This window comes from Drosophila novamexicana, unplaced genomic scaffold (assembly GCF_003285875.2).
Source record: "Drosophila novamexicana strain 15010-1031.04,08,12 unplaced genomic scaffold, DnovRS2.1 tig00000434-arrow-pilon, whole genome shotgun sequence".
Classification (NCBI taxonomy): Eukaryota; Metazoa; Arthropoda; class Insecta; order Diptera; family Drosophilidae; genus Drosophila; species Drosophila novamexicana.
Genome location: NW_020824802.1, coordinates 1,437,596 through 1,463,950, shown reverse-complemented (window position 1 = coordinate 1,463,950; position 26,355 = coordinate 1,437,596). Strand labels below are relative to the sequence as shown.

The 26,355-nt window shown below is 36.6% G+C and overlaps 1 protein-coding gene across 1 annotated transcript in view; it reads left to right on the top strand.

The window, feature by feature from the left end:
* Window positions 1-25,887, top strand: part of LOC115760360 (catenin alpha) — a 34,393-nt gene extending 8,506 nt beyond the window's left edge. The window contains exons 2-12 of the mRNA XM_030701649.1: window positions 5,995-6,371; window positions 6,432-6,749; window positions 6,808-7,011; window positions 7,091-7,775; window positions 9,878-10,029; window positions 15,993-16,065; window positions 20,445-20,512; window positions 20,573-20,754; window positions 24,117-24,357; window positions 24,427-24,543; window positions 25,607-25,887. Of these exons, the coding sequence (XP_030557509.1) occupies window positions 5,995-6,371; window positions 6,432-6,749; window positions 6,808-7,011; window positions 7,091-7,775; window positions 9,878-10,029; window positions 15,993-16,065; window positions 20,445-20,512; window positions 20,573-20,754; window positions 24,117-24,357; window positions 24,427-24,543; window positions 25,607-25,771 (2,582 nt within the window). The 3' untranslated portion in view covers window positions 25,772-25,887. The remainder of the gene's footprint in view (window positions 1-5,994; window positions 6,372-6,431; window positions 6,750-6,807; window positions 7,012-7,090; window positions 7,776-9,877; window positions 10,030-15,992; window positions 16,066-20,444; window positions 20,513-20,572; window positions 20,755-24,116; window positions 24,358-24,426; window positions 24,544-25,606) is intronic.
* Window positions 25,888-26,355: the final 468 nt, after the last annotated feature.

Below are 26,355 nucleotides of genomic sequence, written 5' to 3'. Positions count from 1 at the left end.
CGCTGGCCATATCCAAACAAGAAAAATACTTACCCTCACGTAACCTTGCAATTTGGTCGGAGATAAGAGGCTATGGAAATTTATCCGAAACTGTGTTAGCGTTAAGCTCCCTATAGTCGACGCATAAGCGATCAGTTCCGTTTTTCTTTTTTACCAATAAAATCGGACTCGCAAATGGGGAACAGCTCGGTCTTATAATATTTGCCGCCATCAACTCATTAATTTTTTCGCGAACAGTTTGATTCTCATCTACACTAAGCCTATATGGTCGCCTTTGTACCGTTTTATTTGGATCTATTAACCGAATTTCCAACTGGCCTGTGTTGACCTGTTTCTCTGGAACGCCAGAGATAAAATGTTCCATGTGTGGTTTCAAAACGTTTATTAAACGGCTCTTGTCAGCTTCGTCTAACTCTACGTTTTGGTTAATACATTCTTCATATGTTTTGGGTTCAGTAACAACATTAATCAGCTTTACTTTATAAATGCAGAATCTGTCTGACTCGATCGTCACTCCGAAACCTTGACTTAAAATTTCCCTGCCTATCATAACATCGTGTTTCAAATACTTGTCCATAACGACATGGAATAACATTTCCAAAATAAAGTCATTAATGGTTACATTGGTCAAAATTTGCGTGGAGGTACATACAGAATCGTTTCCAATACCCTTAAGCATTACTACGTTAAAAAGTCTTTTTCCAGAGAATTTTCCAGCTGCGCTTTCCTTAATGAGTGAACACTCGGCTCCAGAGTCAAAACAAAAATCAACGAACTCACCAGAATGAACGAGCACACCTTTTGGTTCCATTACCGAACATATGTTCACTCTCTTTTCAGAGCTTTGTCCAGTCGAAGGGCACCCAGTGGAAATGTGTCCAGCCTGTCCACAGTTGTAGCATATAACGTTGGATTTTTGCTCTTTTGGCCTCATACCAATACGTCCAGCATGACCGCTTCCCAATGGTTGTGATTCGCGATTTTTCTTCTGGCGGCAGTCTGCGATTTTGTGCCCTGTCTTTCCACAATAATGGCAAACGATGTTTGAAAACTTCTGCTTCTTCCTTTCAGGTCCCACAGTAGTTTCTGCTTTCGAAGTCTCTTGACGCTGCCCGATTTCATATACCTGCAACTGTTGCTGTAATTCATTTCGCGATTTGATGTTTGTGGTGCACACAAGCTTTTTTAGTCTGCTGTCCAGTTGCGCAGTATGCGCAAGCACAACTGACACCAACAATTCCTCCAGCTCCATATTTTTCATTTTCGTCATTAACGAAGTGACGAGTCGGCTTGCATACGACGACATGCACTCTCCAGTCCCTGGGCGTCCGTCTAGCAGCTCAAGAAATGTTGCTGTGGTTGTCTCTACGCCGACAAATCTTTGCGTAAAAAGTTGCTTGAACTCAACCCAAGTCATGCCAGGAAAACAGATTTGTGAAAGCCATTGCGATGCACTGCCCTCCAAAGCTTTACTGAGGGCAATCACGAGCGCACAACCCTCAAGTGGATTTTCAATAAAAATTATATCGGCCGTAATACTCCAAGCACATGCATCAGCACCGGTAGCTTCGGGGTTGTATTTGGGTAAAAACACCGTCTTTGACTCACGAGGCGCTGCGTTAGCCTGCACTGTTCGCAGCATCTCAAAAAAATTTCTATTTTGTTGCTCCAAAATTTGACACAACTGAGAGTTAGGAGGATCCAATCCCACTTCTGATGTCGAAGCGGCCGTAGGGTCAGAATTTTTTACATTTTGAGCAGCGAGTCCCGGCATCTTTGTTGGTGGCATTTGCTTCTCTTTTCTAAATTTCACAGTGCACAATCACGTCCGTTCGCTCAGACCATTTACTTCTGTCTGTCCACATCAATCCTTTGCCTCGCAACGCCACAAATAGTAACGAAAACCAGCGGTAACCGCTTTTGCTTCTTGCAACGCATCGAAAACCAGCCGTAACCGCTTTTGCTTCTTGCAACGCAACGAAAACCAGCCGTAACCGCTTTTTCTTCTTGCAACGCTTTCTTCGTGTCCTTACACGAATCAGCTTACAATGAACTACACGCACACCAACAACTCTATGCACGGGTCTCACTCAGTGAGAGAATTAACAGTAAGTCCTCTCACCGACTCTCAGTGATATAAGAAATACAAGTCGACAATAACAGTTACTCTGTTTTCTCTATTCTTCTTTCTTTTAATTTCGACTCATACAATATTCATGTTGCTGCACTTAAATTCGAATAACAATAACAATAACAATAGCAATGCTCTGACATATAAATATTTTGTAAAAAGGCACTCTAAGAAAAGAAATAGAGGACGCGAGATGACGCCGACCACTGAACAAAAACGAGGAAATAAAAATATAGATTAAAAATTTGGCGTGGGGCTTACCCAAATTTTCGCTGATTAATGCTATGCAACGATATCACTAGATGACAAAATTAGAGCTTACGCAGCTGATAGCGGAAAAATGAGTTCATGTGTGCAACGAAGCTTCTATCTGCCACTTGCGTGCTCTGGTGAAATCAGTAATGGCCGACACTGTTGAGACATCGCGTGACTCCGGAGAAGAGTCACCGAGTAATTCAAAGAAGCTATATAAATATTTACATCTAATTACGGAGCCAACCTCAGTACAAAACATCTATTCATATGTCAACACAAATTTGGGATAGATCATAATCAGCGCTAGAAAACTAACAAAATTAATTTCTTGTCAGCAAAAGCCAGAGCAGTGAATAACAACATATCTATAAATATTTTGATGTACTTATGCATGTATAGCGAACGCATACAAACATAGGTGATTCCACGCCATTGGCTGAGGCAAGAACTTCTCTTGAGCATACACTGTCCAAACACAAAAGTAAAATCAATCTCTGTGTGCTATTTATTTAACATAGTTATTGCACAAGATGCACTATGTGAAAAAATTATTTTTTCTTTGATTTTCTTGTAAAATTTATAATTGGTTTTTAGGGTTATGTACCATTTAAATAAAGCTTGCATTTCATGTATAAAGCATCGATCGTAAGTTTAAAATTTCTTTGAAAACGAAGCGACGCAAAGTACCATCGACCAGTTTTGCCGAAGGCAGGCTGGCGACTAACTTCGTTGATTTCGGCATTCGAACAGCCAGTCGACTGGCATGTCGTGTGAAGTAGGAACAGCCAGACTAGAAATTTTGCGTTACTCATCTTAGTGTTTATATTGTCTTTGGTTGTACACGAAACGTAAAAATCTTGCAGAGCTAATGGCACGTGTTGTCGAACTGGAAAGCGGAGCAGAGGCACCCGATCGACGTCGCCGTGTGGATATCAACGATGGCGAGGCCACCGTGCCATTTTTTTCTGGAGATGACCTTTTGTCCGTTCACATTTAGATTCAAAAAGTTAAAAAAGCAGCTAGTATATATAAATTAGACGATGTCCAACGCTGGGTACTTACCAACCGGCTGTAGAAGTATATGATGTACGAAAGACCGAAAACCTGGAAGGAGCTGAGTGATTCGCTTGTCAACGAATCCGGCCACGCGATGTCCAATCACGAGGCTGTAAAACGATTGCAAAGCCGCTGGATCGGAAAAAAAGAATCACTTTTGAGCTATTTCTTTGCCATGCGAAACATTGCTCCTTCAGCAAGGAAAGTTTATAGAAGCAGACGCTTCGGATACGCCGCTCTGTTTTATAATTGCACTTCGTTGGGCGAGCTGCATCAAAAATTCATGCGATACCAGACAGTGCATCTTGCAAGTGCAAAAAAGAAGCCCTCAACCTTTTAGGCATCTGTTGCAATTCGCGCACCTAATGAGGCCACTATGAGTGCACTTCCAGAGACATTGGTATGCCATGATGAGGAGGACACAAACGATAAATCATTTATCCAATTAAGACAACTAAGACTAACTTGTAAAGGGGATGCACTTAAATAAACATTTTTGCTTTGTTAGACACCGGAAGCCCTGTAAGCTTTATGAGCAAATCGGAAAGACGGAAAATCATCAAAAACTTGATATTAAAAAAATCATATTAAGAAGTTGACGAATAAGTTGGGTGTTCAAATAATTGATGCTATTTTGCAAACTTCATACAACTGGCAATAAGTTTTGCGTTTAAAGAAAGGACTTTTTTTGAGTTTTTAAAAATATGTTCTGGAGACATGAGTCAGTTGTTTGCACTCTTCGGTGCTTCACTTAATTTGTTAGCTCAATTGCAACCCTAGAAGGACCATTCACTCAAAGACAAAGAAAGAACATTGCATGAATGCGATACTGAATTTTACTGTTCTATCCATCTAGACAAAATTTTAATTTTTGATAATATATGAATATTCTATCGTGCAATAAGATCTACTGCTGAAAATTTGACCAATATCGGTTAAGAAACACATAAGATATTCAATTCATAGAAATAAATAGAATTGCAAATGCGATTGTATCATATACCGTGCTGCGTGTATGTGCAGCTACATAAGTTCGGAATCGATCTAGCAATCTCCGCCCGTATGTATGAACGCAACGATCTCGAAACCTATAAGAGCTAGAGACTTAAAATCGGAACGTCCTCATAGTGCTCGCGCAGTATGAATAAAAATATTCCAAATATTCGATAAAAATTGATATCGAAATTCAGTGTTTTGAGCAAATCTCTTTGGTTTTTAGAGTCACTAAACTTACATGTAGCTTAAATAGTTTTTATTTATCAAGTATATTTTATTTTATAGTTATCTCCACCTGTAAATCAAATAAATTAATCAATTCCAGCTACCCAGCTAATCCAAAATTTTAATGCAATTGTATGTTTTAAGAATATACGAATATTCTATGGCACGATAAGATCTACTGTTCAAAATTTGATTAAGATCGGTTAAGAAACACAGAAGTTAATCAATGTAACGTGCTTATATTGACACGTGTTTGCGGCAGCTAGCGCAAATTGCAAGAATTTCTGTTTAAGATCGGTTAAGAAATACCGAAGTTAATCAATGTAACGTGTGCTTATATTGACACGTGTACACACACATATTCATGCGCGTCTTTATTGAATTCTACCCACATGTGTTGTTATTTAAATTCGTTTTTTTTCTCATCGAATATAATGAACGAATTTTTTAAATTTTTTGTATATACGCTTAAGCAAACGAGAACCCCCGACTAGAGCCTCTTGTTTGTTAATGCTAAAGCAAACGAGCGCGTATCGCCAGCTTCATTTGGTATTGTTTTGCAGGAAGTTCAGACTATCCCCTAGTCGACAACTCCCAATTAGAGCCCTCTTACTTGCTTTTAGGATATTCTAATCCAACTTGAAAGTTTTCACCTTCACTGCTCCTACTGAACACAAATCTTATTAATATTTGATTACTATTATCATATAGCTCTATAGAAATATTCGGTCCGCAATAAAGTTTTTCCACAAAGGCCTTCTAATCCTTACGCAAGGATATTGCCTTCTTTTTTGCATTAAGCTTTTAATTTATAATCAACAAATTATGGTCAGTTGCACTCGACAAAAACGTTCTTATTTGTTTTAATATCCTCAGCCTATTGAAAATGGCTTAAAGTATATAATTTTCTTGTGCAAATGTATGTAAAGGGCAGCAGGAAGGATTTCCTTCTCCATGAAATATATATATTATTGATCAGCATCAATAGCCGAGTTGACCTAGCCATGCCCGTATGTATAACGCGCCGATTTCAGAACCTATAAGGGCTTGATATATTAAATCCAATTTTACGAGCTATAATTCTGTTTCCACGAAATATATACAAATTGATTTTGAAATTTGGTTTTTAATAATATCTCGGAGCCAAAAGAATTAAATTTGTAAAGGCTTAGATTTGTGCTTGGCATATAAACAATTTGTCCAATAATTACTGAATTTCTAGTTCAAAATGTGGCAGCATAAAATGTACATGTATGTGTGTGGTGTATGCCTTTTTGTGCATCTATATACATTATTTCTTGTTACTAAGTTTTTTATTTGATTCTTTTAAGGAAAATCAAAGCGGGCGAGTGCACTAGTTGCTGCTGTTGAAAAAGCTACTGAAAATTTTATACAGAAAGGAGAGCAAATTGCGTTTGAGAATCCAGATATTACGCAAGAAATGCTGTCTGCCGTCGATGAGGTCCGCAAAACAGGAGATGCCATGAGCATTGCAGCAAGGGAATTTTCGGAGGATCCATGCAGTTCATTGAAACGAGGGAACATGGTGCGAGCAGCACGGAATCTGCTTTCAGCTGTAACACGCTTATTAATTTTAGCAGATATGGTGGATGTTCATTTGTTGCTTAAATCTCTTCACATTGTTGAAGATGATCTTAATAAACTTAAGAATGCATCAAGTCAGGACGAACTTATGAACAACATGCGGGTAAGTTTACATTAAGTTGAAAAAAATAAAGGCATCATATAAAGAACCTTGATAAACTAGCAATTCGGTCGTAACGCTGGAGAGCTCATCAAACAAGCAGCAAAGCGTCAACAAGAACTAAAGGATCCACAATTGAGGGATGATTTAGCTGCCGCACGTGCAATGCTTAAAAAGCATTCAACAATGCTCTTGACCGCTTCAAAAGTTTATGTTCGACATCCAGAATTAGATCTGGCCAAAGTCAACAGAGACTTTATCTTAAAACAAGTGTGCGATGCTGTAAACACGATTAGTGATGTGGCCCAGGGCAAATCATCACAGCCTACCGATGTTTATAGTGGTGCAGGAGAACTAGCTGCAGCCTTGGACGATTTTGACGTGGGTTTTTTTTTTAGTAAATCTTATTGCTGTTTGATTAATTGCTTGTCATTTTAAGGAGGGTATTATAATTGATCCCATGACATACAGTGATAAACGGTCACGTCAACTGCTGGAAGAACGCTTAGAAAGTATTATTAGTGCTGCTGCACTAATGGCCGATGCAGACTGTACAAGGGACGAGCGCAGAGAAAGAATTGTTGCCGAATGCAATGCTGTCCGTCAGGCTCTACAAGATCTTCTTTCAGAATACATGTCAAATGTAAGTTATTTGGAAGCCAGAAAGCTAATAAGTATATGTATAATTTCATATTATATTTAACATACATATTTTATTTTAGATGGGTCAAAAAGATAACAGCCCCGCTCTAGATCGTGCCATTGATCAAATGTGTCGCAAAACTAGAGATCTGCGCCGGCAGCTGCGCAAAGCAGTTGTTGATCACGTATCCGATTCATTTTTGGAAACAACTACGCCATTAATTGACTTAATTGAAGCCGCTAAATCTGGTAATGAAAAAAAAGTGAGGGAAAAAGCTGAGATATTTACGAAACATGCTGAAAAATTAGTTGAAGTTGCTAATCTCGTGTGCAGTATGTCAAATAACGAAGACGGGGTGAAAATGGTCCGCTATGCGGCGGCCCAAATCGAAAGCTTATGCCCCCAAGTAATAAATGCTGCATCAATTTTGACGGTTCGACCCAACTCAAAGGTTGCCCAAGAGAACATGTCTGCTTATCGCCAAGCATGGGAGGTGCAAGTTCGAATATTAACGGAAGCTGTAGATGACATTACAACCATTGACGACTTTTTAGCTGTTTCCGAAAATCATATTCTTGAAGATGTAAACAAATGTGTCATGGCGTTGCAAGTTGGGGACGCTAAGGATCTACGTGGAACTGCTGGATCCATTCAAGGCCGATCGTCCCGAGTGTGCAATGTTGTTGAGGCTGAAATGGACAACTATGAGACATGCATTTATACAAAGCGAGTTTTAGAAGCAGTTAAAGTGCTACGCGAGCAAGGTTGGTATTGCCGAATTTCTTCAAACATTTATAATGTGGCTGGCTGATGGCTATAATTAGCATGTAGCGAATAGGAAGTGATGTTTTATTTAGCGTAACGTGTGGGAAAAAATTTAAAACAACTTATTATTTTAAGAGGGTAACGTGTTTATTTCCTTGTCCGCTTTCTTCAATTTTCTTTTATTATGGCAATATATCAGTCGAAATAAGGCTATGTTGTTTATGTTAATAGCAACAACATTTTCAATATAAATTATGCAAGATGCGTTTCGTACGAATCCAGTATGTCGGTAGGTGTCGGTAGGCGTCTAGGTAGGCGCCCGGTGGCGGGCTCTCAGCGTGAATCTGTTTTCGACTTCACTTATGTAAAATGCTTGCCTTATGGCTCAACAATGATTTTTTCTGTTTGCGCCTACTATGAATTCGGTAATGGTATCGGTAGGCGTTCTGCTCAATCCATTGTTGATGGTGTCCCGGTAGTGGGCTCCCTTCGTGCATCGATGATCGACGTCACTTATGTAATATGCTGGCCTTTTGGCTCAACAATTAAACGATTGATTTAATAGCAAATGCCGAAGCACGTTTATTGAGAGGTGGAGTGTCGACTTAAGCTATCAAAACAGAATTGAAACTAATTCCACAAGCGAGATAAATTATAAGCTAACAAAAATACCTAAGCTATAAAACTACAGCCGGCAAGCCAAATTAGCATAAGCGAGCATGCTGTTTTTGCAACTCATGCAAGGGATCAGGTTACCCAAGCTAAGTGCAATTCTTAGCCAATGGAGAGGTTACTTAAGTACTAGATTATGTATTTTTCATTTAATGGCTACCGCCAAAAAAAATTAAATTCTATAATATAATTGCAGTTACTATTTTATTTAATGCTGAGTTTTTGTAAGTTCTGTTATTTTATTCCAGTTTTTCGTTAACAGATGTTTGAGCCAATTGCACGTTGTTTGGTGGATTAAAGGTAGTTACGAATGTGATACCGACAGGGAAACTATCTTTTTTTTTATACCCTGAACCCACTGAAAATGGTTAAAAAAAGTATAATGTATTCGTGCAAATGTATGTAACAGGCATAAGGAGGCATCTCCGACCCCATAAAATGTAAATATTCGTGATCAGCATTAACAGCCAAGACGATCTAGCCATGTCCGTCTGTCCGTCCGCCCGTATGTATGAACGCAAGGATCTCAGAACCTATAAGAGCTAGAGACCTGAAATTTTAGATGTAGGTCTTTCTAAAGCTTGCGCAGATTGAGTTTGTTAAGAGCTAGTTAGAGTCACCAAACTTGATATGTTGTTTCTGGGATATTATATATGCATCAGGTATATTTCATTTTATACCTATCACCACCTCCCCACTACCACCCCAGAGCTATAAATCAAGTTAATAACCCATCTTTTATTGCCAATTTAAACCACAATTTAAATGCAATTGACTTTTTGAAAATTCTCCAATATTCTAAGATACAATAAGAAAATGTAGAAAATTTCATAAAGATCGGTCAATAAAAAACCAAAGTTATAAGTAACTGCGCAATTGGATTGGGCAGCTAGCGAATACTTTCTGTATACATGTACACATACACATTCATGCGCGTCTGCTTCGCATTCTATCGCATTCTAACAGCATGGTAATTGCGAAATTTTTCTGTTATGCTATTTAAGTTTTTTTTTTCTCATAAGTACTTAATTATTGGTGTGGTTGCTGAGTAGATGCATAGCAAGTGGTGCGGTCTGTCGCGAGTTCGAGCCCTTCCGGGGAAAGTATTTTTTTTTTCGCTGGTGTGGTTCTTAAGTAGAGTTGACAGCAAGTAATGCGGTCAGTTGCGAGTTTGAACGCTGTCAAGGGAACGTTTTTAATTTATTTGGTATTAGAATAAGAGGGTTCAGGGTATTCCCTGGTCGGGAGCTCCTGACTAGAACCTCTTACTTGCTTAGTAGATATTAGTTGAAAATTCTCATTACAATTATTTTAATTTAACAAGATTGTTTTTCTATTTGCTATATATCAATTTCCTTATCTGAGGGCCGGACATAGTAATTACGAACTCTCTTTAAATATGCATTTCAAATCTCATTTTATTTTTCAGTAATGATAAAATTTGAGCAACGAGTTGATGCTGCAGTAGAAGCTCTTTCAGCGAATAGCAACAAAAATGTCGACGAAAATGACTTTATTGATGCCTCCCGATTGGTTTACGATGGTGTGCGTGAAATCCGACGTGCAGTACTAATGAACCGAGTAAGAAAAAAATATTTTTAATTTAATTATTTACATAAATAACGAATAAAACATAATAAAGCGTCCATGGGAACATTCTTTAAAGAATTAAGTATGAATAGGTATACGCATCTACTTCGTAAGCGACGAAAATAATAACCCTCCTGACCTAGCACTAATACATAACATTTACATACATAAGCAAATACTCACTCGCAATTTGCACACTTTCTTCCCTTATACGTTCCCTTCCTATAGTCGATACCAAAATATTAATGTGTTAGTATCATAAAAATGAAATTTTTTTTAATTGTGTCTTATAATAACAGAATAATTCCAATACACCATGATAACATGATAGCCAGCTGCTTGGTTTTAGAAACAAAATCCTCGCCAGACTGAATTTAGTAATGGAAGTCGCAGCTCTGCCTTGTTTGATTCTTAGAGTAGATTGAGCGAAAATCTATGATCCACTTTATTAGGGGAGACAAAGGTCAGTGGGGAAAACTGTACTGTAGGTACTGTAATGTAACTGTAATGCGCAAGACTCTAAAATAGTTGTGCATAGCGTCATCTATCGTGCACGTCTGGAGTCAGCTTAGAATTAAAGTCCACCGAAAAGAAATTAAGAATCTATGCTACCGACAAGCAACTTAAAATTCGTAAGAAAAACAAGTAAGAGGTTCTAGTCGGGAGCTCCCGACTAGGGGATACCCTGAATCCTCTTATTCCAACACCAAATAAATGAATAAAAAAAAGTTCCCTTGGCAGGGCTCGAATTTGCAACAGTCAACTGCAACTTACTGTCGACTCTACTCAACAGCCACACCAGCAAAAAAAAAATAATAATACTTTCTCCGGTAGGGCTCGAACTCGCGACAGACCGCACCACTTGATATGTCTCTACTTAGCTCTGAGGTGGTAGCGGGGAGGTGGCGATAGGTATGAAATGAAAGATACTTGGAATATCTATAATATTCTAGAAGCAACATATCATGTTTGGTGGCTCTAGCTCTTATTATTTACCCAATTTGCTAAAAAAAAAAAACAGGATGTCGATATCGATTTTTATCGATTGCTTGGAAACGGAGTAAGTTATCGTTTATCGGAAACAAACTCAATCTGCGCGGGAACTAGGAGCATCTACATCTAAAATTCAAGTCCCTAGCTCTTATAGGCTCTGAGATCCTTTGGCTCATACATACGGACGGACGGACAGACAGACGGACATGGCTAGATCGACTCGGCTATTGAAGCTGATCAAGAATATATATACTTTATGGGGTCGGAGATGCTTCCTTCTGCCTGTTACATACATTTGGATTTTGCACAAATACAATATACCCTTATACCCATTTTTAAAGGAAATCAACCGTGGCCAAAGTATTTGAGTCTTTCACCTCAAATATTAAGAAATCCAAAGCAAACGAGAGGGGTATCATAAACGGTTGAGCTTTAGAAGTAAAAGGGTATGGTGCACAGAGGGCCGTCCTAGGGTTGCTGTAAATGACGTCAGTTGGCAATTTCGAAAGAAAAGCGTTTACCAATGAAATATATTCGAGAAAGTTAGTCGCAGTGAGTGGACCGATTTTTTACGAATCCATGTTGATCAGGGGAAACAAACGCAGAACTGCTGCGTTTGATTATATGTATCCCCTGAACCCATCGAAAATGGGTAAAAAGAGTATAATGTAACTGTGCAATTGTATGTAACAGGCAAAAGGAAGCATTTCCGACCCCATAAAGTATATATATTCTTGATCAGCAACATAAGCCGCCGAGTCGATCTAGGAATGTCCATCTTTCTGTCTGTCCGTATATATGAACGCAAGGATCTCAGAACCTATAGGAGCTACTGCCCGCGCAGTACGAGTTTGTTTCCGATAGTCGAAAACTTGCGCCATTTCCACGTAATCGATAAAAATCGAAATCCTATTTTGTGAGACAATTTCTTAAATTAAAAGAGCTAGAGTCACCAAGCATGACATGTGGGTTCTAGAATAGTGTTTATACTCCAGGTACATTTTACTTTATAGCTATGGCCACCCCCCGCCTACATAACGTAGCTATAAATCAAGTAAATCAATAGATTGGAACTACCCCCCAATTTAATCCACAAATTTAATGGAATTGTTTTCTTGAGAATAAGCGAATATTTTAAAATATAGCACAATAACATTTACTGTTAAAAATGTTAAGAAAAACAGAAGTTATTATAGAAAACGTATGGATATATATATATGAAGCGCAAGAATTTCTGATTACATGTGCACACATATGCCTGCAACACCAAATATAATTACCATTGCGATTGCACTGTGTTTCAGTTGTATTCATTAGGTAATAGCTCTAGGTTTGACTGCAAGCTATTAAGCGATGGGAAGCCTTTCGTTTGCGCGGGGCGCGAGTTCAATCATAGCAGGGAGAATATTATTTTAACTACTTCCCTTCACCCATTAAAAAAGGTAAATAAGTCAAGAAAATGAATTTTTTCGGCTAAAGCCTAGTCAAGCGAGCGCGTTGCGCTAGCTATTTCTGAGTAGTATTTGTGTATGTATGAATTAGAGAGCTGCATGAATGACAAAAAAAAACACGTTCAAATGAACAATGCCAAAAATTAGTTGAGTGAAATTGAATGCGAAGCCGAATATGATTGGGACAGTGATTGCGGTCACGTAGAACTCGGACGCACAACGTTGAAACGAAAGAAAGCGAATTGAATGAGTGAGAATGCGTTGAAACGCATAAAGAAAAATACGTAGAAGAAAACAAGTAAGAGGTTCTAGTCGGGAGCTTCCAACTAGGGAATACCCTGAACCCTCTTATTCCAACACCAAATAAATTTAAAAAAAAGTTCCCTTCGAACTCGCAACTGACCGCATTACTAGCTGTCGACTCTACTCAACAGCCACACCAGCAACAAAAAAATAAAAACAAAAAAAAAATACTTTCCCCAGAAGGTCTCGAGCTTGCGACAGACCGCACCACTTGCTATGTCTCTACTCAGCAGCCACACCAATAATTAAGTACTTATGATAAAAAAAGGAACTAAAATAGCATTACAGATAAAATTCGCAATTACCATTCTGTTAAAATGCGAAGCACTCGAGCATCTCCGACCCCATAAAGTAAATATATTCCTGATCAGCATCAACAGTCGGGACGATCTAGCCATGTCCGTCCGTCCATCCGACACGCACTCACATTGCTACTCATCGTTTCATTGTGTGCCTCATTCAATTCGACTCCATTCAAAACGTGTGTTGTGAATGAAGCCGTGCAGCTCTCTATAAATTTGAAACTGCATGTATAACTGAACATAAATATTTAAACATTTTCAATTTAAGCTAGACATCATTTCCGTGTTGAAAAATTAATATTTTTACAAAAGACCATCGGGTTTTGTACACAAAAATGTAGACATATTTTCCCGCATTTATCATCCACCAAGGGGCATTTTAAATTGTCTTAAATCCTTAAAACCTTCATAACATAAGGTAACTACAATGAAAGTTTTAGCTTTTTAGCTCTTATGATCACCAATCGGTCAGTCAGTCAGGACAAGCCGTTTAATAAATAGAGATTACGCAAGAATGTGTTACTTTATTGAAGAATTATAATATATTTCGTAAATATTGATTATAGCTACATGATTTTAATAATTTACAATTCTGCTTATGTAAAATTAGAAGATAGTTTAAAAGAGGTTGACTGGTGCATTAATAATTATTATTATTGGATTGAGACTGTTATACATGTGACTCTTATAATTACTTAAATAGCCTTCTCATTTTCATATTAATATCAAATCGTCGTGGTACAAGAGTTAGTATTTTCTAACGTGCTCAGAAGAAGAAGTAATCTATTTAGTCTGTTGCCCGTGATCGCCATCACACTACAGATTTTTGCGTGTTGTCGATTTTCATTGCCGACTTTTGTGTTTTTTACTGTTTTAACAAAGAATTTTGAACAAATAAACTATTTTATCCGGTTCGGAGTAGTTGATAAAAAATTGGATGGACAGGATACTAACAATAAAAAAAATTACGGCCGTAAGTTTGTGATAAATTCGTATAAGAAATGCCATTCACACAACTGGTATTGTGAAATAGCCCCTCCCCTCCGACCATTTCAATCTAACAATGGTATAATCGCTGTGTGACGATTGAATTGCGCACGCGAATTCATGTACATTGTATGTATGCATCTATGTATACACATAGTGTGGTTGCGTTTTCCATTAGCTGCTGATTTAGACGGGGCTTGTGCCTTTTTTGAATCTTGCCCAGAATCCAGATTATACCCTGAACCGATTGAAAATCGGTAAAATGGGTATAATGTATTTGTGATAGAAAAAGAGTAATGCTTCCTCTTCCTCGGACCCCATAAAGTATATATACATTCTTGATCAGCATCAATACCTGAGTCGATCTAGCCATGTTCGTCTGTCTGTCTGTGGGTCCGACCGTCCGTCCGTATGTACGAACGCAATGATCTCAAAACCTGTAAGAGCTGGTGCGTTTTCAAGCAATAGATAAAACTTGATATCGACATCTTGTATTTTGAGCAAATCTCTTATGTTCTTATGTATTTTATAGCTATCACACATTTGTTTATTACTGATAAAGCAAGCGCGCTCATAGGGGGCTCGAGGAAGAGGGTTCAGAATATCCCCTAGTCGGGAAGTCCCGTCTGGAGCCTCTTACTTGTTTCAAGTAATTAAGGGATAGCGCACAGTTTTGTAATGCCCCTGTAGTTCTATCAGAATTCCCACCTATTATGATATGAGGAATGGTATAAGCTTCTCTCCAAAGAGGTGGAATGATGGAAGACTACAAAAAATGAAGAGGGGAAAAACTACCCTCCTTGAGTAGATGACGAATATTGTCAGGTTCAAAGTAAACAGATTTTAAAGAATTGAAAGGAATGGGAAACTGGGAGCAAATATAGAACTAAAGGAAAATATATTATAAGACATTTTATTAGTAGCGGTAAAGGAGTATATTGATTGGAAGAAATTAGCATAGCGTAAAGCAGCATCAGTATCGTCGCTTATTTTATCTATCGTAAGTAAAAAAGAATAATCCAAATTAACAATTTACGACGCTTCAAGTTTACAAAATGATAAAATTTGGCGACCTTTCCATTTTAAATTATTTTATTGGCTGATTTTTTGATTCTATCTAGTTAAAGAATTTTTTTAAGTATTCGTAGGCTTGTGTGCTACTTTTATTTCTTGTTTGTTGTAGCAGTCTGAGTTCGTGAGGCGTTCTGATAATAGGGATATGTATATTTTTGAGGGTTCTGTTGGCCTTAGGCTGTGGGAGAACAACAACAAGTGCAATGGTGTTTACATCAAAATAAAATATAAACAAGTAAGAGGTTCTAGTAGGAGGCTCCCGACTAGGGGATACCCTTAACCCTCTTCTTCCAACATCAAATATATATACATATTCTATTTTAGAAACTATATGTCAAGTTTGGTGACTCTAGCTCTTATTATTTACAAAAATTGCCCAAAAAACAGGATATCGACATCTATTTTATCGATTGCTTGGAAACGGAGTAAGTTATCGATTATCGGAAACAAACTCGATCTGCGCAGGCACCAGAAGCACCTACATCATTTCAGGTCGCTAGCTCTTATAGGTTCTGAGATCCTTGCGTTCATACATACGGACGGACGGACAGACAGAAGGGCAGGGCTAAATCGACTCGGCTATTGATGCTGATCAAGAATATATACTTTATGGGGTCGGAGATGCTTCCTTCTGCCTGTTACATACATTTGGATTTTGCACAAATACAATATACCCTTATACCCATTTTTAATGTGTTCAGGGTATAAAAATTTGGCGAATTTTTGTTTCGAGAATGAACTTTAGATTGTAATCGGGACTGGATATAGCATTAGTAAACTTATATTAATTATCTACTTAAATTTGAAAATTTTTTATATCCTTTATTCTTAATTATCATTTCAGAGTTCTGATGATCTAGATACTGACACAGAGTTCGAACCAGTCGAAGACTTAACATTGGAAACGCGTAGTCGATGTAACTACCTTTTATTATACTACACTTTAAAAATGAAAAGATTATTTTGGTTACGTGAAACGCGTTTTCGTGTACATATATATAAATTATTTTTCTTGGCTTCGTGTATCTAGGGACATTATCATTTTCAGTCAGTTGTTTTTTCCCGAAAAAAGTTTTAGTTACAGTTAGTTTAAAAGTTCAAAATTTACACGACCGTTATTTGGTTTGTCTTAAACAATTTTTTTTCACCTACTTAGTGGATAAAAGGATGTATGAGGAACATCAAAACAAGTTAGAGTCTCTCATCGGGAGTTCCCGACTAGGGGATACCCTGAAACCTCTTCTACCAACACCAAATGCTGCTCGCGCTACGAGTTCGTTTGCCTTAGCAGTAATACAAAAAAATTGAAAAATAATAAGGCCCCGGTAATCGGACTCAAACTCAACACATAACACAGCAATATAAACACGCCAATGAAAATAATACAATCACACTTGCAATGCTGTCTATAGAATTCAATACATACCCCCAAAAATGTGTACATGTATGCATTCATTCTTGCAATTTGCGCGAGATGTCACAAGCGAGATGTGATAGCGGTAGCTATCAAATGAAAGATACTTATATATATATATATATATATATATATATATATATATATATATATATATATATATATATATATATATATATATATATATATATATATATATATATATATATATATATATATATTCAAAAAGTAACATGTCAAATTTGGTGTCTAGCTTATAAAACCTTAAAGATCTGCTCTAAACAAAAATGATTTTGATATCGGTTGCTTGGAAACGAGGCTGGAAGGACCTACGTTGAGGTGAAAATTGATAAAAAAAAAAAAAAAAAAAAAAAAAAAGGTATAATGTTTTTTGTGCAAAAGTATGTAACAGGCATCTGCAACCTGCTTGCGCAGAACGAGTTTGCTTCCGATAATCGTTACTTGCCCCGTTTCCAAGCAATCCATAAAAATCGAAATGGAAAAACTGCTTATTTTAGCAATTCTCTTAAGTTTTAAGAGCCAGATTAACCAAATTTGACATGTCGCTTCTATAATAATATATTCAGATCAAGTAACTTTATAGCCAATTTAATCTAAAATTTTAATTCAATGTTATCGCAAAATAAGATATGCTGAAAATTTGATCATTATTAGTTAAGAAACACATTGCCAGAATTTTTCTGAATACATATACACAAAAATTGAATTATATAAACAGCATTGAAATAAATTGAGTGTGTGGCTGTCAAGTAAAGGCGATGTCAAGTAGTGTGGTCGCTAACGGGTTCGAGTTTAATTTTTTAATTATACGTAGTTAATTCATAAGCAGACTAGCTCGTAGCACGAGCTGTATTTGATGTTGGTAGAAGAGGGTTCAGGGTATACCCTAGTCCGGAACTCGCGACTAGAGCCTCTTACTTGTTATCGGTAACATAGTGTGATTACACATTTATATCTGAAAAATATTGTATTGTACTTTACTTATTCAAGTTTGCGATGCCAGTAGTAAGGCTATGGGAAAAAAATCCACAGAAAATGCATAAAGTGTGGTATGATTTCTTTTGTCCGTGTTTGTCTATATATTTTGCTAATCTATATGGTTAATTCACAATAATACATGAAAAAATGTCTTATTTATCCCAATATTTTTTTCAATGCAAAAGAAGAAAAAATTTTACAGATATTGAAAACTACGAAAACACGTTAATAAATGAACACTCAGTTTTCGGCATATATGCAGTGGTCGGCATATATATTTTGACCAACACTACTTTTCACAATCAGCGTTTGCTCAGTTCATCTGCATTGGGTAACGATTTATTTATTGCAATAAAGTAAATCTTACCAAAGCTTGTACCGATATATTAGAAGGAAATTTTTTATAACGAGTAAGAAGGCTGTAATCGAGAGAGCTCGAGGCAATATAATATTTTGGTTTATAGCACTACGTTTTGAATTTTTCAAGTTATAAAATATAGCCCAGTATGAAATCCGAAATGCTTGTACAGGAGCAGGTCACTTATTTTAATACGAGGTCAACAGCACAACTTCTCAGCGACTAGCTTTCGCCTGCGCCATACTCTAGGAAATTTATTGTTAAATAATTTCTGTTTGTATTTCGATTTGCATAAAATTTAATGGCTCTAGCTTTAAAACAAGTAAGAGGTTCTAGTCGGGAGCTCCCGACTAGGGGATACCCTGAACCCTCTTATTCCAACACCAAATAAATTAATAAAATAAAGTTTCCTTGGCAGGGTTCGAATTTGCAACTGACCGCATTACTTAGTGTCGACTCTACTCAACAGCCACACCAGCAAAAAAAAAAATAATAATACGTTCCCCGGTAGGGCTCGAACTCGCGACAGACCGCACCACTTGCTATGCCTCTACTCAGCAGCCACACCAACAATTAAGTACTTATGATAAAAAAAAGGAACTAAAATAACATTACAAAAAAAAGATGCAATTACCATGCTATTAGAATGCGAAGCAGACGCGCATGAATGTGTGTGTGTACATGTATACAGAAATTCTTAAAGCTGCTGCCCCATTCAATTGCGCAGTTGCATATAACTTTGGTTTTTCTTAACAGATCCTTATGAAATTTTCCACAGTATATCTTATTGTAGAATATTTGTGTATTCTGAAAAAGTCAACTGAATTTAAATTGTGGCTTAAATTGATTAGCAATAAAAGTTGGGTTATTAACTTGATTTATAGCTCTGCAGTGTTATCGGGGAGGTGGCGATATGTATAAAATGAAAGATACTTGACATATATATAATATTCTAGAAGCAACGTATCATGTTTGGTGGCTCTAGCTCTTATTACTTACCCAATTTGCTAAAAAAAAACAGGATGACGATATCGATCTCGATCTGCCCGGGAACTAGGAGCATCTACATCTAAAATTTCAAGTCTCTAGCTCTTATAGGTTCTGAGATCCTTTGACTCATACATACGGACGGACGGACGGACAGACGGACATGGCTAGATCAATTCAGCTATTGATGCTGATCAAGCATATATATTCTTTATGGGGTCGGAGATGCTTCCTTCTGCCTGTTACATACATTAGGATTTTGCACAAATACAATATAACCTTATACCCATTTTTAATGGGTTCAGGGTGTAATTAAGTATCAATATTGCGAGTATTGGGAAAGGTATTAAAAACTGAATTATTCCCATATTGTGTATACAATACCAGATCCTATATACCTTTGGTGTATCAAGCTATCAAGCTGTTATAATTTTTGAGTTATACCACTAACCATACAATGTGTAGACATACCAAATGACCCTTTTTATCGGCCATTTTAGTGTGCCCAGACAGAGTAAGACTGCTGAAAGTGGCAGCCGAACGCCGGCCTCAAAAGCCGAACGTTCAGTATGAAGACGCAACTCGATCAGCGCACAACGTCGTTGCGGCTGATGCGTTTTCTTAATATATGAATGTATGCCATTTTTAAATCCTTACAGCCCAAAAACATATGTGTGTATGCATGTGCCTCGCTCTCACTCATTGCTTCGAGCACTTGCGTCCATCTATTTCTCCATGCATAGCTTCCCACAAAACCCCGTGATCTACAAATATTTATACGTTTGTGTTGTGTGGATGTGCGCACAAGTAGATCACAGCGTTTGTCGCGAGCCAGAGGTTATTTATTCAATGAGTGCATCTTGTGCTTGTGGTAGCAATAGGCACTCACATTTAAATGCTCTATCATGTATTTCTTCGTCCAGTCAGGCATGATAAGAAGAATTTGATATAATTTTATTTAATACACAACTAATTGACCTACATGAAATATTTATATTTATTTTCAGTTTACTGTAGGGACCCATTTTGCTTAAAATACAAAAATATCTAAGTCGTCTTTCTACAGGGGTAATTCATCATCGGCTAGTAAAAATTTTCAGAAAAGACCAAAAATTGACAATGTTCAATTTTTGCGACTTGCTGCTTGTGCACACGCACACTCTTATAGTGCCCACGTAGTAAAGTTTGTTTAAATTTATCGATGTAACTTGCCCAGTATCCACGAAAGCAATAAAAATTAATACCGATATCATGTTTTGGCTATATTGATTTTAAGAGATATGCGTCACCACATTTGGCATATAGCTTTCTCATATAGTATGCATAGATTAGATATTTTCCATTTTTTGGATAATATCTAACAACCGCCCACGAGTGTGTGCTTGTGTTATGAAGTATTTTCAGGTTATCTCCTTGAATGTACCAATACAGTTATGAGTTTCTTATGCAAAAACATTATTATATACTTAGATACTAGAAACTGGCATTACTCAAAATTGGATATAAAAATAATTTAATATACATACATTTATTTTCAGCAAGCGCTCACACTGGTGATCAAACTGTTGACGAATATCCGGACATTAGTGGTATTTGTACTGCTAGGGTAAGGTGAACCACGCTTGAGTAAATAATACGCATTACTTATATTGTTTGAACTAATTAGGAAGCAATGCGTAAAATGACAGAAGAGGATAAGCAAAAAATTGCACAACAAGTAGAACTATTTCGTCGCGAGAAACTTACTTTTGATTCTGAGGTTGCAAAATGGGATGACACTGGCAACGACATCATTTTCTTGGCAAAACATATGTGTATGATAATGATGGAGATGACTGACTTCACTAGGTATTTCTTTACGTATACATTGAGATTACGCTTTCGATTTCTTAAAAGTATAAATTCTTTATTTTTCCGATTTAAATTCTCGTATAGTAACTACATTTGTTTTAAAATTTAATCTGACAAAATTACTTAGTTCATTACCGCAACTTAATTTATATGCTTAATTAATTTGAAACAAGTAAGAGGTTCTAGTCGGGAGCTCCCGACTAGGGGATACCCTGAATATATATATTCTATTTTAGAAACTATATGTCAAGTTTGGTGACTCTAGCTCTAATTATTTACCAAAATTTACCAAAAACAGGATATCGATATCGATTTTTATCGATTGCTTGGAAACGGAGTAAGTTATCGATTATCGGAAACAAACTCGATGTAACAGGAAGAGGGAAGCATCTCCGACCCCATAAAGTATATATATTCTTGATCAGCACTAATAACCGAGTCGATCTAGCCATGTCCGTCTGGCTTTTCGTCCACCCTTTTGGATGAACGCAAGGGTCTCAGAACCTTCAAGAGCTAAGCTACAGACATAAAATTTCCAACGTTAGTCATTCCAGTGCCGCGTAGTACGAGTTTGTTTCCGATGAAACCAATTTAAGTCACAATTTATTGCAATTGTCTTTTTGAGAAAAGATGAATATTCTTCAGTACAAATAAATACTTTGTTAAAAACGTGTTTTGGCTGGCCACTAGTTCACGGCGCAAATTGCAAGAAATTCTGTATACATGTGCACACACATATTCATGCGCGTCTTTTCTAAAGCTCTATCAACAGCATTGCGATTTCGGTTTTATTATTTTCTGTGCTGTGTGTATGTGCTGATATTTTGATACGTTTTTTTGAGTAGAGGCGGTGGCAAGTAATGTGGGCTGTTACAAGTTCGAGTCCTATCGTTGAATTATTTTTTTGTCGATTTTTTTTTTTATAGAAATAGCCATAAGTTTTTGGCAATAATAAACCACGTTAAAAGCATTATTTAAACAACAATTTGTATTACTGTTAAAGTAAACGAGCTGGTAGCGCAGGCCTGGCTTCGCATCTGGCTTTTCCCACTTCACACGACATGCCAGCCGACTGGCTGTTCGTTCTCCAAAAGCCAGACGAACGAAAAAGTCACGGCTTGCTGATGCTGACACGAGCAACGGAGTTAGTTGATAGCCTGCCTTCAGAAAAGCTGGTCGGTGGTATTTCGCGTCGCTTCATTTTGAAGTACATTGAGCAAAAACATTTTTAAACTGACAATCGACGCATAGTACCTTTCCATGAAATGAATGCTTTACTTAAATAATACATTTTACAGAAAAATTTTAAAGTAAAAAAATTTGTTCACAAAGCGCATTTTGTTCTTAAACTATATTGAGAAAATAGCACACGTAGATTGATTTAACTTTCGGTTTTGGACAGTGTATGCTCGAAAGAAGTTCTTGTCTCAGCCAATGGTGGGGAAGCACCTATGTTTTTATGCGTGAATTATGCATGCATAAGTACATCAAAATATGTATGTGTGTTTTTTCTAGCGCTGATCATGGCCTACCCCAAATTTGTATTCACATATGATGCATGTTGTGAACTGGGGTTGGCTCGATAGAAAATCTGTATTCTTGAGTCGATGCAAATATTAAAATAATTTCTTTAAGTTTGATTATTAACATATAATATAATATTGTTTTTCTTAACTAATTGAACCTTATAGATTAAATTACAGTAATGACTTAAATTATTATTTTCAAATATAGACTTTAGCTGCTGCATGCCTTTGGTTCAGGGTACCCCTGTCAGGAATTCCTGACTAGACCAGCTTTTAAGTTGCCTATAAATAATCTGTCAGCCACAAAGCAAAGCAAAACAAGTAAGAAGTTCTAGTTGGGAGCTCCCAACTACGGATACCCTCGAACTCGCGACAGACCGCACCACTTGCTATGCCTCTACTCAGCAGCTACACCAATAATTAAGTACTTATAATAAAAAAGGGACTAAAATAGCATTACAGAAAAAAGTCGCAATTACCATGCTGTTAGAATGCGATAGAATGCAAAGCAGACGCTCATGAATATGTGTGTGTACATCTATACAGAAATTCTTAAAGTTTCGCTAGCTGCCCCATCCAATTGCGCACTTACATATAACTTTGGTTTTATCTTTACCGATTTTTATGAAATATTCTACAGTATATCTTATTGAACCATAGAATATATGAGTATTCTCAAAGAGTCAATTGCATTTAAATTGTGGCTTAAATTGGTTGGCAATAAAATTTGGGTTATTAACTTTATGGGGTCGGAGATGCTTCCTTCTGCCTGTAGCATACATTTGCATTTTGCACAAATACAATATACCGTTTTACCCATTTTTAATGGGCTCAGGGTATAAAAGTGTAGGGGTTCCCTATTTTAGGTATTTTAGACAATTTCGTTGAAGGCTTTGCTTAATTGGGTTTTTATATTGACAATGTAGATCCTACATATATAAATACTCAAAACGTATGCAGTGAGCAAAATTGAATTCTTTGCTGTTTGTTTGGTTGAGAACGAGTTCCAATTAACCAACTTTCACTGGTAACACTATTAATTTCGGGTTAAACAGGTGTACCGGTGCACTTGGGTGCAGACAGACACATGAATTAGGTAGCTTAGTTAGCTTATAAATTTCTGAAAGATAAGGTAACATACTATTATCGGCTTATTTTTCCGATTACCGAGCCGCTCCTAGCAGATTCGGTTATTCGCCTCTCTTTCGGAGTACCTGCTTTACTCATGCAATAGTCTCTTATATACTAGTAGCCCGTTTTTAGTTCGCGGACCTTACAATATACCGCGAAATTAAAAAAGCGATATCGGACCGTTTCTCCAACTATTTCAATTGTATAAATGCGGAAAAATTAAAAAAAAATTTTTTTTTCGTAAAAAATACTGCACAAAAGAGTTTTCTTGATTTAAAATTATATGTAATAAAGTTTCAAAACATAAGACTATATAATCATAGGCATTTTTCAACCGCATAGATTAAAGAAGAAAAGTGAAAAAAATACCAAACTTGAAAGATTATAAAAAAAAAAAAAATATAAATATTTTCAATGTTTTTTTCTTCTAATATGGGACCTCATGTGTATCACTAGGTTTGGTAACGTACACCATATGGCTAGGGTAATCAATTAACTGCTTAGAAACAGTTCTCTCTAAACATATTTTTGTTGTATGTGTGTTTTATTTGAATCTAGAAAATTTCCCTTAATTTTATCTAAATGTATATATTTGTATATTAGCAATACCCCAAGCTGACATTGAAATTATTATATTATATTTAATATTAAATTATAAATGAAAGTGGTATATAAATATTTATAATCCATTCAAATATTTAGAGGCCGTGGTCCGTTAAAGACTACCATGGATGTTATCAATGCCGCCAAGAAAATATCGGAAGCCGGTACAAAACTCGATAAGCTTACCCGTGAAATAGCAGAGCAATGTCCTGAAAGTAGCACTAAAAAAGATTTATTGGCATATTTGCAACGTATTGCTCTCTACTGTCACCAAATTCAGATAACTTCTAAAGTCAAAGCGGATGTACAAAACATAAGCGGGGAACTGATCGTTTCAGGGGTAAGAATTTATTCGTATTTTGTTTCGTTGTCATTATCGATATTTTGATTTTTTTATTATTTTTTTTAGCTGGATAGCGCAACTTCTTTGATCCAAGCCGCTAAGAATCTGATGAATGCTGTAGTGCTTACAGTAAAATATTCTTACGTAGCATCAACAAAATACACAAGACAAGGCACTGTCACTGTAAGTTTACCTATCCCCATTTTATATTAATATTAACTTATACAATTTTACAAATTTTTTCGTAGTCTTAAATATTATAAAAAAAAAGATTGGCAAATGTCGCAGAAACTAATTATTGGACTTTTATGAATAGGATAAATGATTTTCCGCACTCGGCTGCATTCCTTTCTTATTAGCAAAAAATATAAATAGAAATTTGGGTATACAATTGATTGAGTTGAAAATTGAAATGTTCTCTAGTAGAACATATCCTGTAAGCAGTTCTGAGATGCCATCACAAACATTCGAATGTATTTCTATACATACAACAAAATTTGTAAGAAATAGATTGCGTAGTACTATATTGTTCTTAAGAAATATATTGCAAGGAAAATAGAAAATTACTGCTTTAATCGGGGGTGCCCGATTATGAGACTTTCTGTACCCAGACAATCATTCAAGTCTGTCTTTACAATCATTCAAGTTTTCATTGTTACATAAGAATTGGAATTATAATAGGCATACTGGCAGCACAGCAAGCCCCGAGTGTCGCTGTAATACCATGTGTCTTTTTGAAAGCACTAGTCTAGCGCACTACTGTCTTTTAGTACTGTTAGTGAACACTGAACACTGAATACTAAACTGTACCTTAAAAACACAATCGGGAATTGCTCCTTTTTGTCTCACACCATGCTTTCAGCAGCAACCCTTGTACAAGTAGGACAGCATTATTGCATAACAGTAGCAGCTTTCAAAAGTACTTCTTACACTTAATCCTTAACATTACACAAAAACAATAACAATAATCAAAAGGATATAATATTGTTTTTTACCTTCAATCTTTTTTCAATGAAAATAAGGTAAACAAATTACAAAATCTGTTAACCATCAAGACATAAATGCCTATTCAATTTAGTCATAACGATAACTGATCTGCATCTAGTCATCTGGTATTAAAGCTAGTGGGTTAACGAGTTATCAGACGCCGTAAAGACTCTCACTATATTATGATTTGTGCCATTCAAGTAGATATAAGCTGCACGTTGAAATCAAGGTATTAATAAGTTATTCTTCTTTCTTTAAGTCTCCAATCGTAGTATGGAAAATGAAGGCACCAGAGAAAAAACCACTAGTGCGGCCTGAGAAACCTGAAGAAGTTCGCGCTAAAGTTCGAAAGGGATCGCAGAAAAAAATTCAAAATCCTATTCATGCTCTTTCTGAATTCCAAAGTCCTGCTGATGCTGTTTAAAGGACACGATATAAAATTATAAACTTAAGTATTATATACCTACTTATTATTTTATGATAAACATAAACTGTTAACTGGTAACAGATTTTCATCAAATATATACTTTACGATTTGCCTATATTAAATGGTTATATATTAAGCTGTTTGTTCTAACTGACTAGTGACTTAAGCGTATTATATCGGGTAAGGACGATAGTGGGCACAAGGCGGCGTTTTCCAATTTTGAACAATCGGTTGTGATTAATGGTCTATATGGTGCAAAGGTTTAAATACCATTCAAGCACATCATAAGGTGTATAAATATTGAGAAATACAAAATTTATTCATTTTTAGAAAGATTTTTCCTATAGAAATTCATAATATTGTAGTCCAATGTTGTGAAGATATTGCTAAATATAAGGAGCATAGTTAATTTAACTGCCGGGGCTTGTCAAGTTCTCTTGGATTGGATTGGGGCCTTTCTGGCGTGCTTCCGCTGATGCCCATATCGTTACTGCATACAGTAGAACGGAAGTTCCAAATCTCGTATGAAGCCAACGTCTACCTAAAAAGGGCTCAAAAGAACTGCAATCTACACGGGGTCG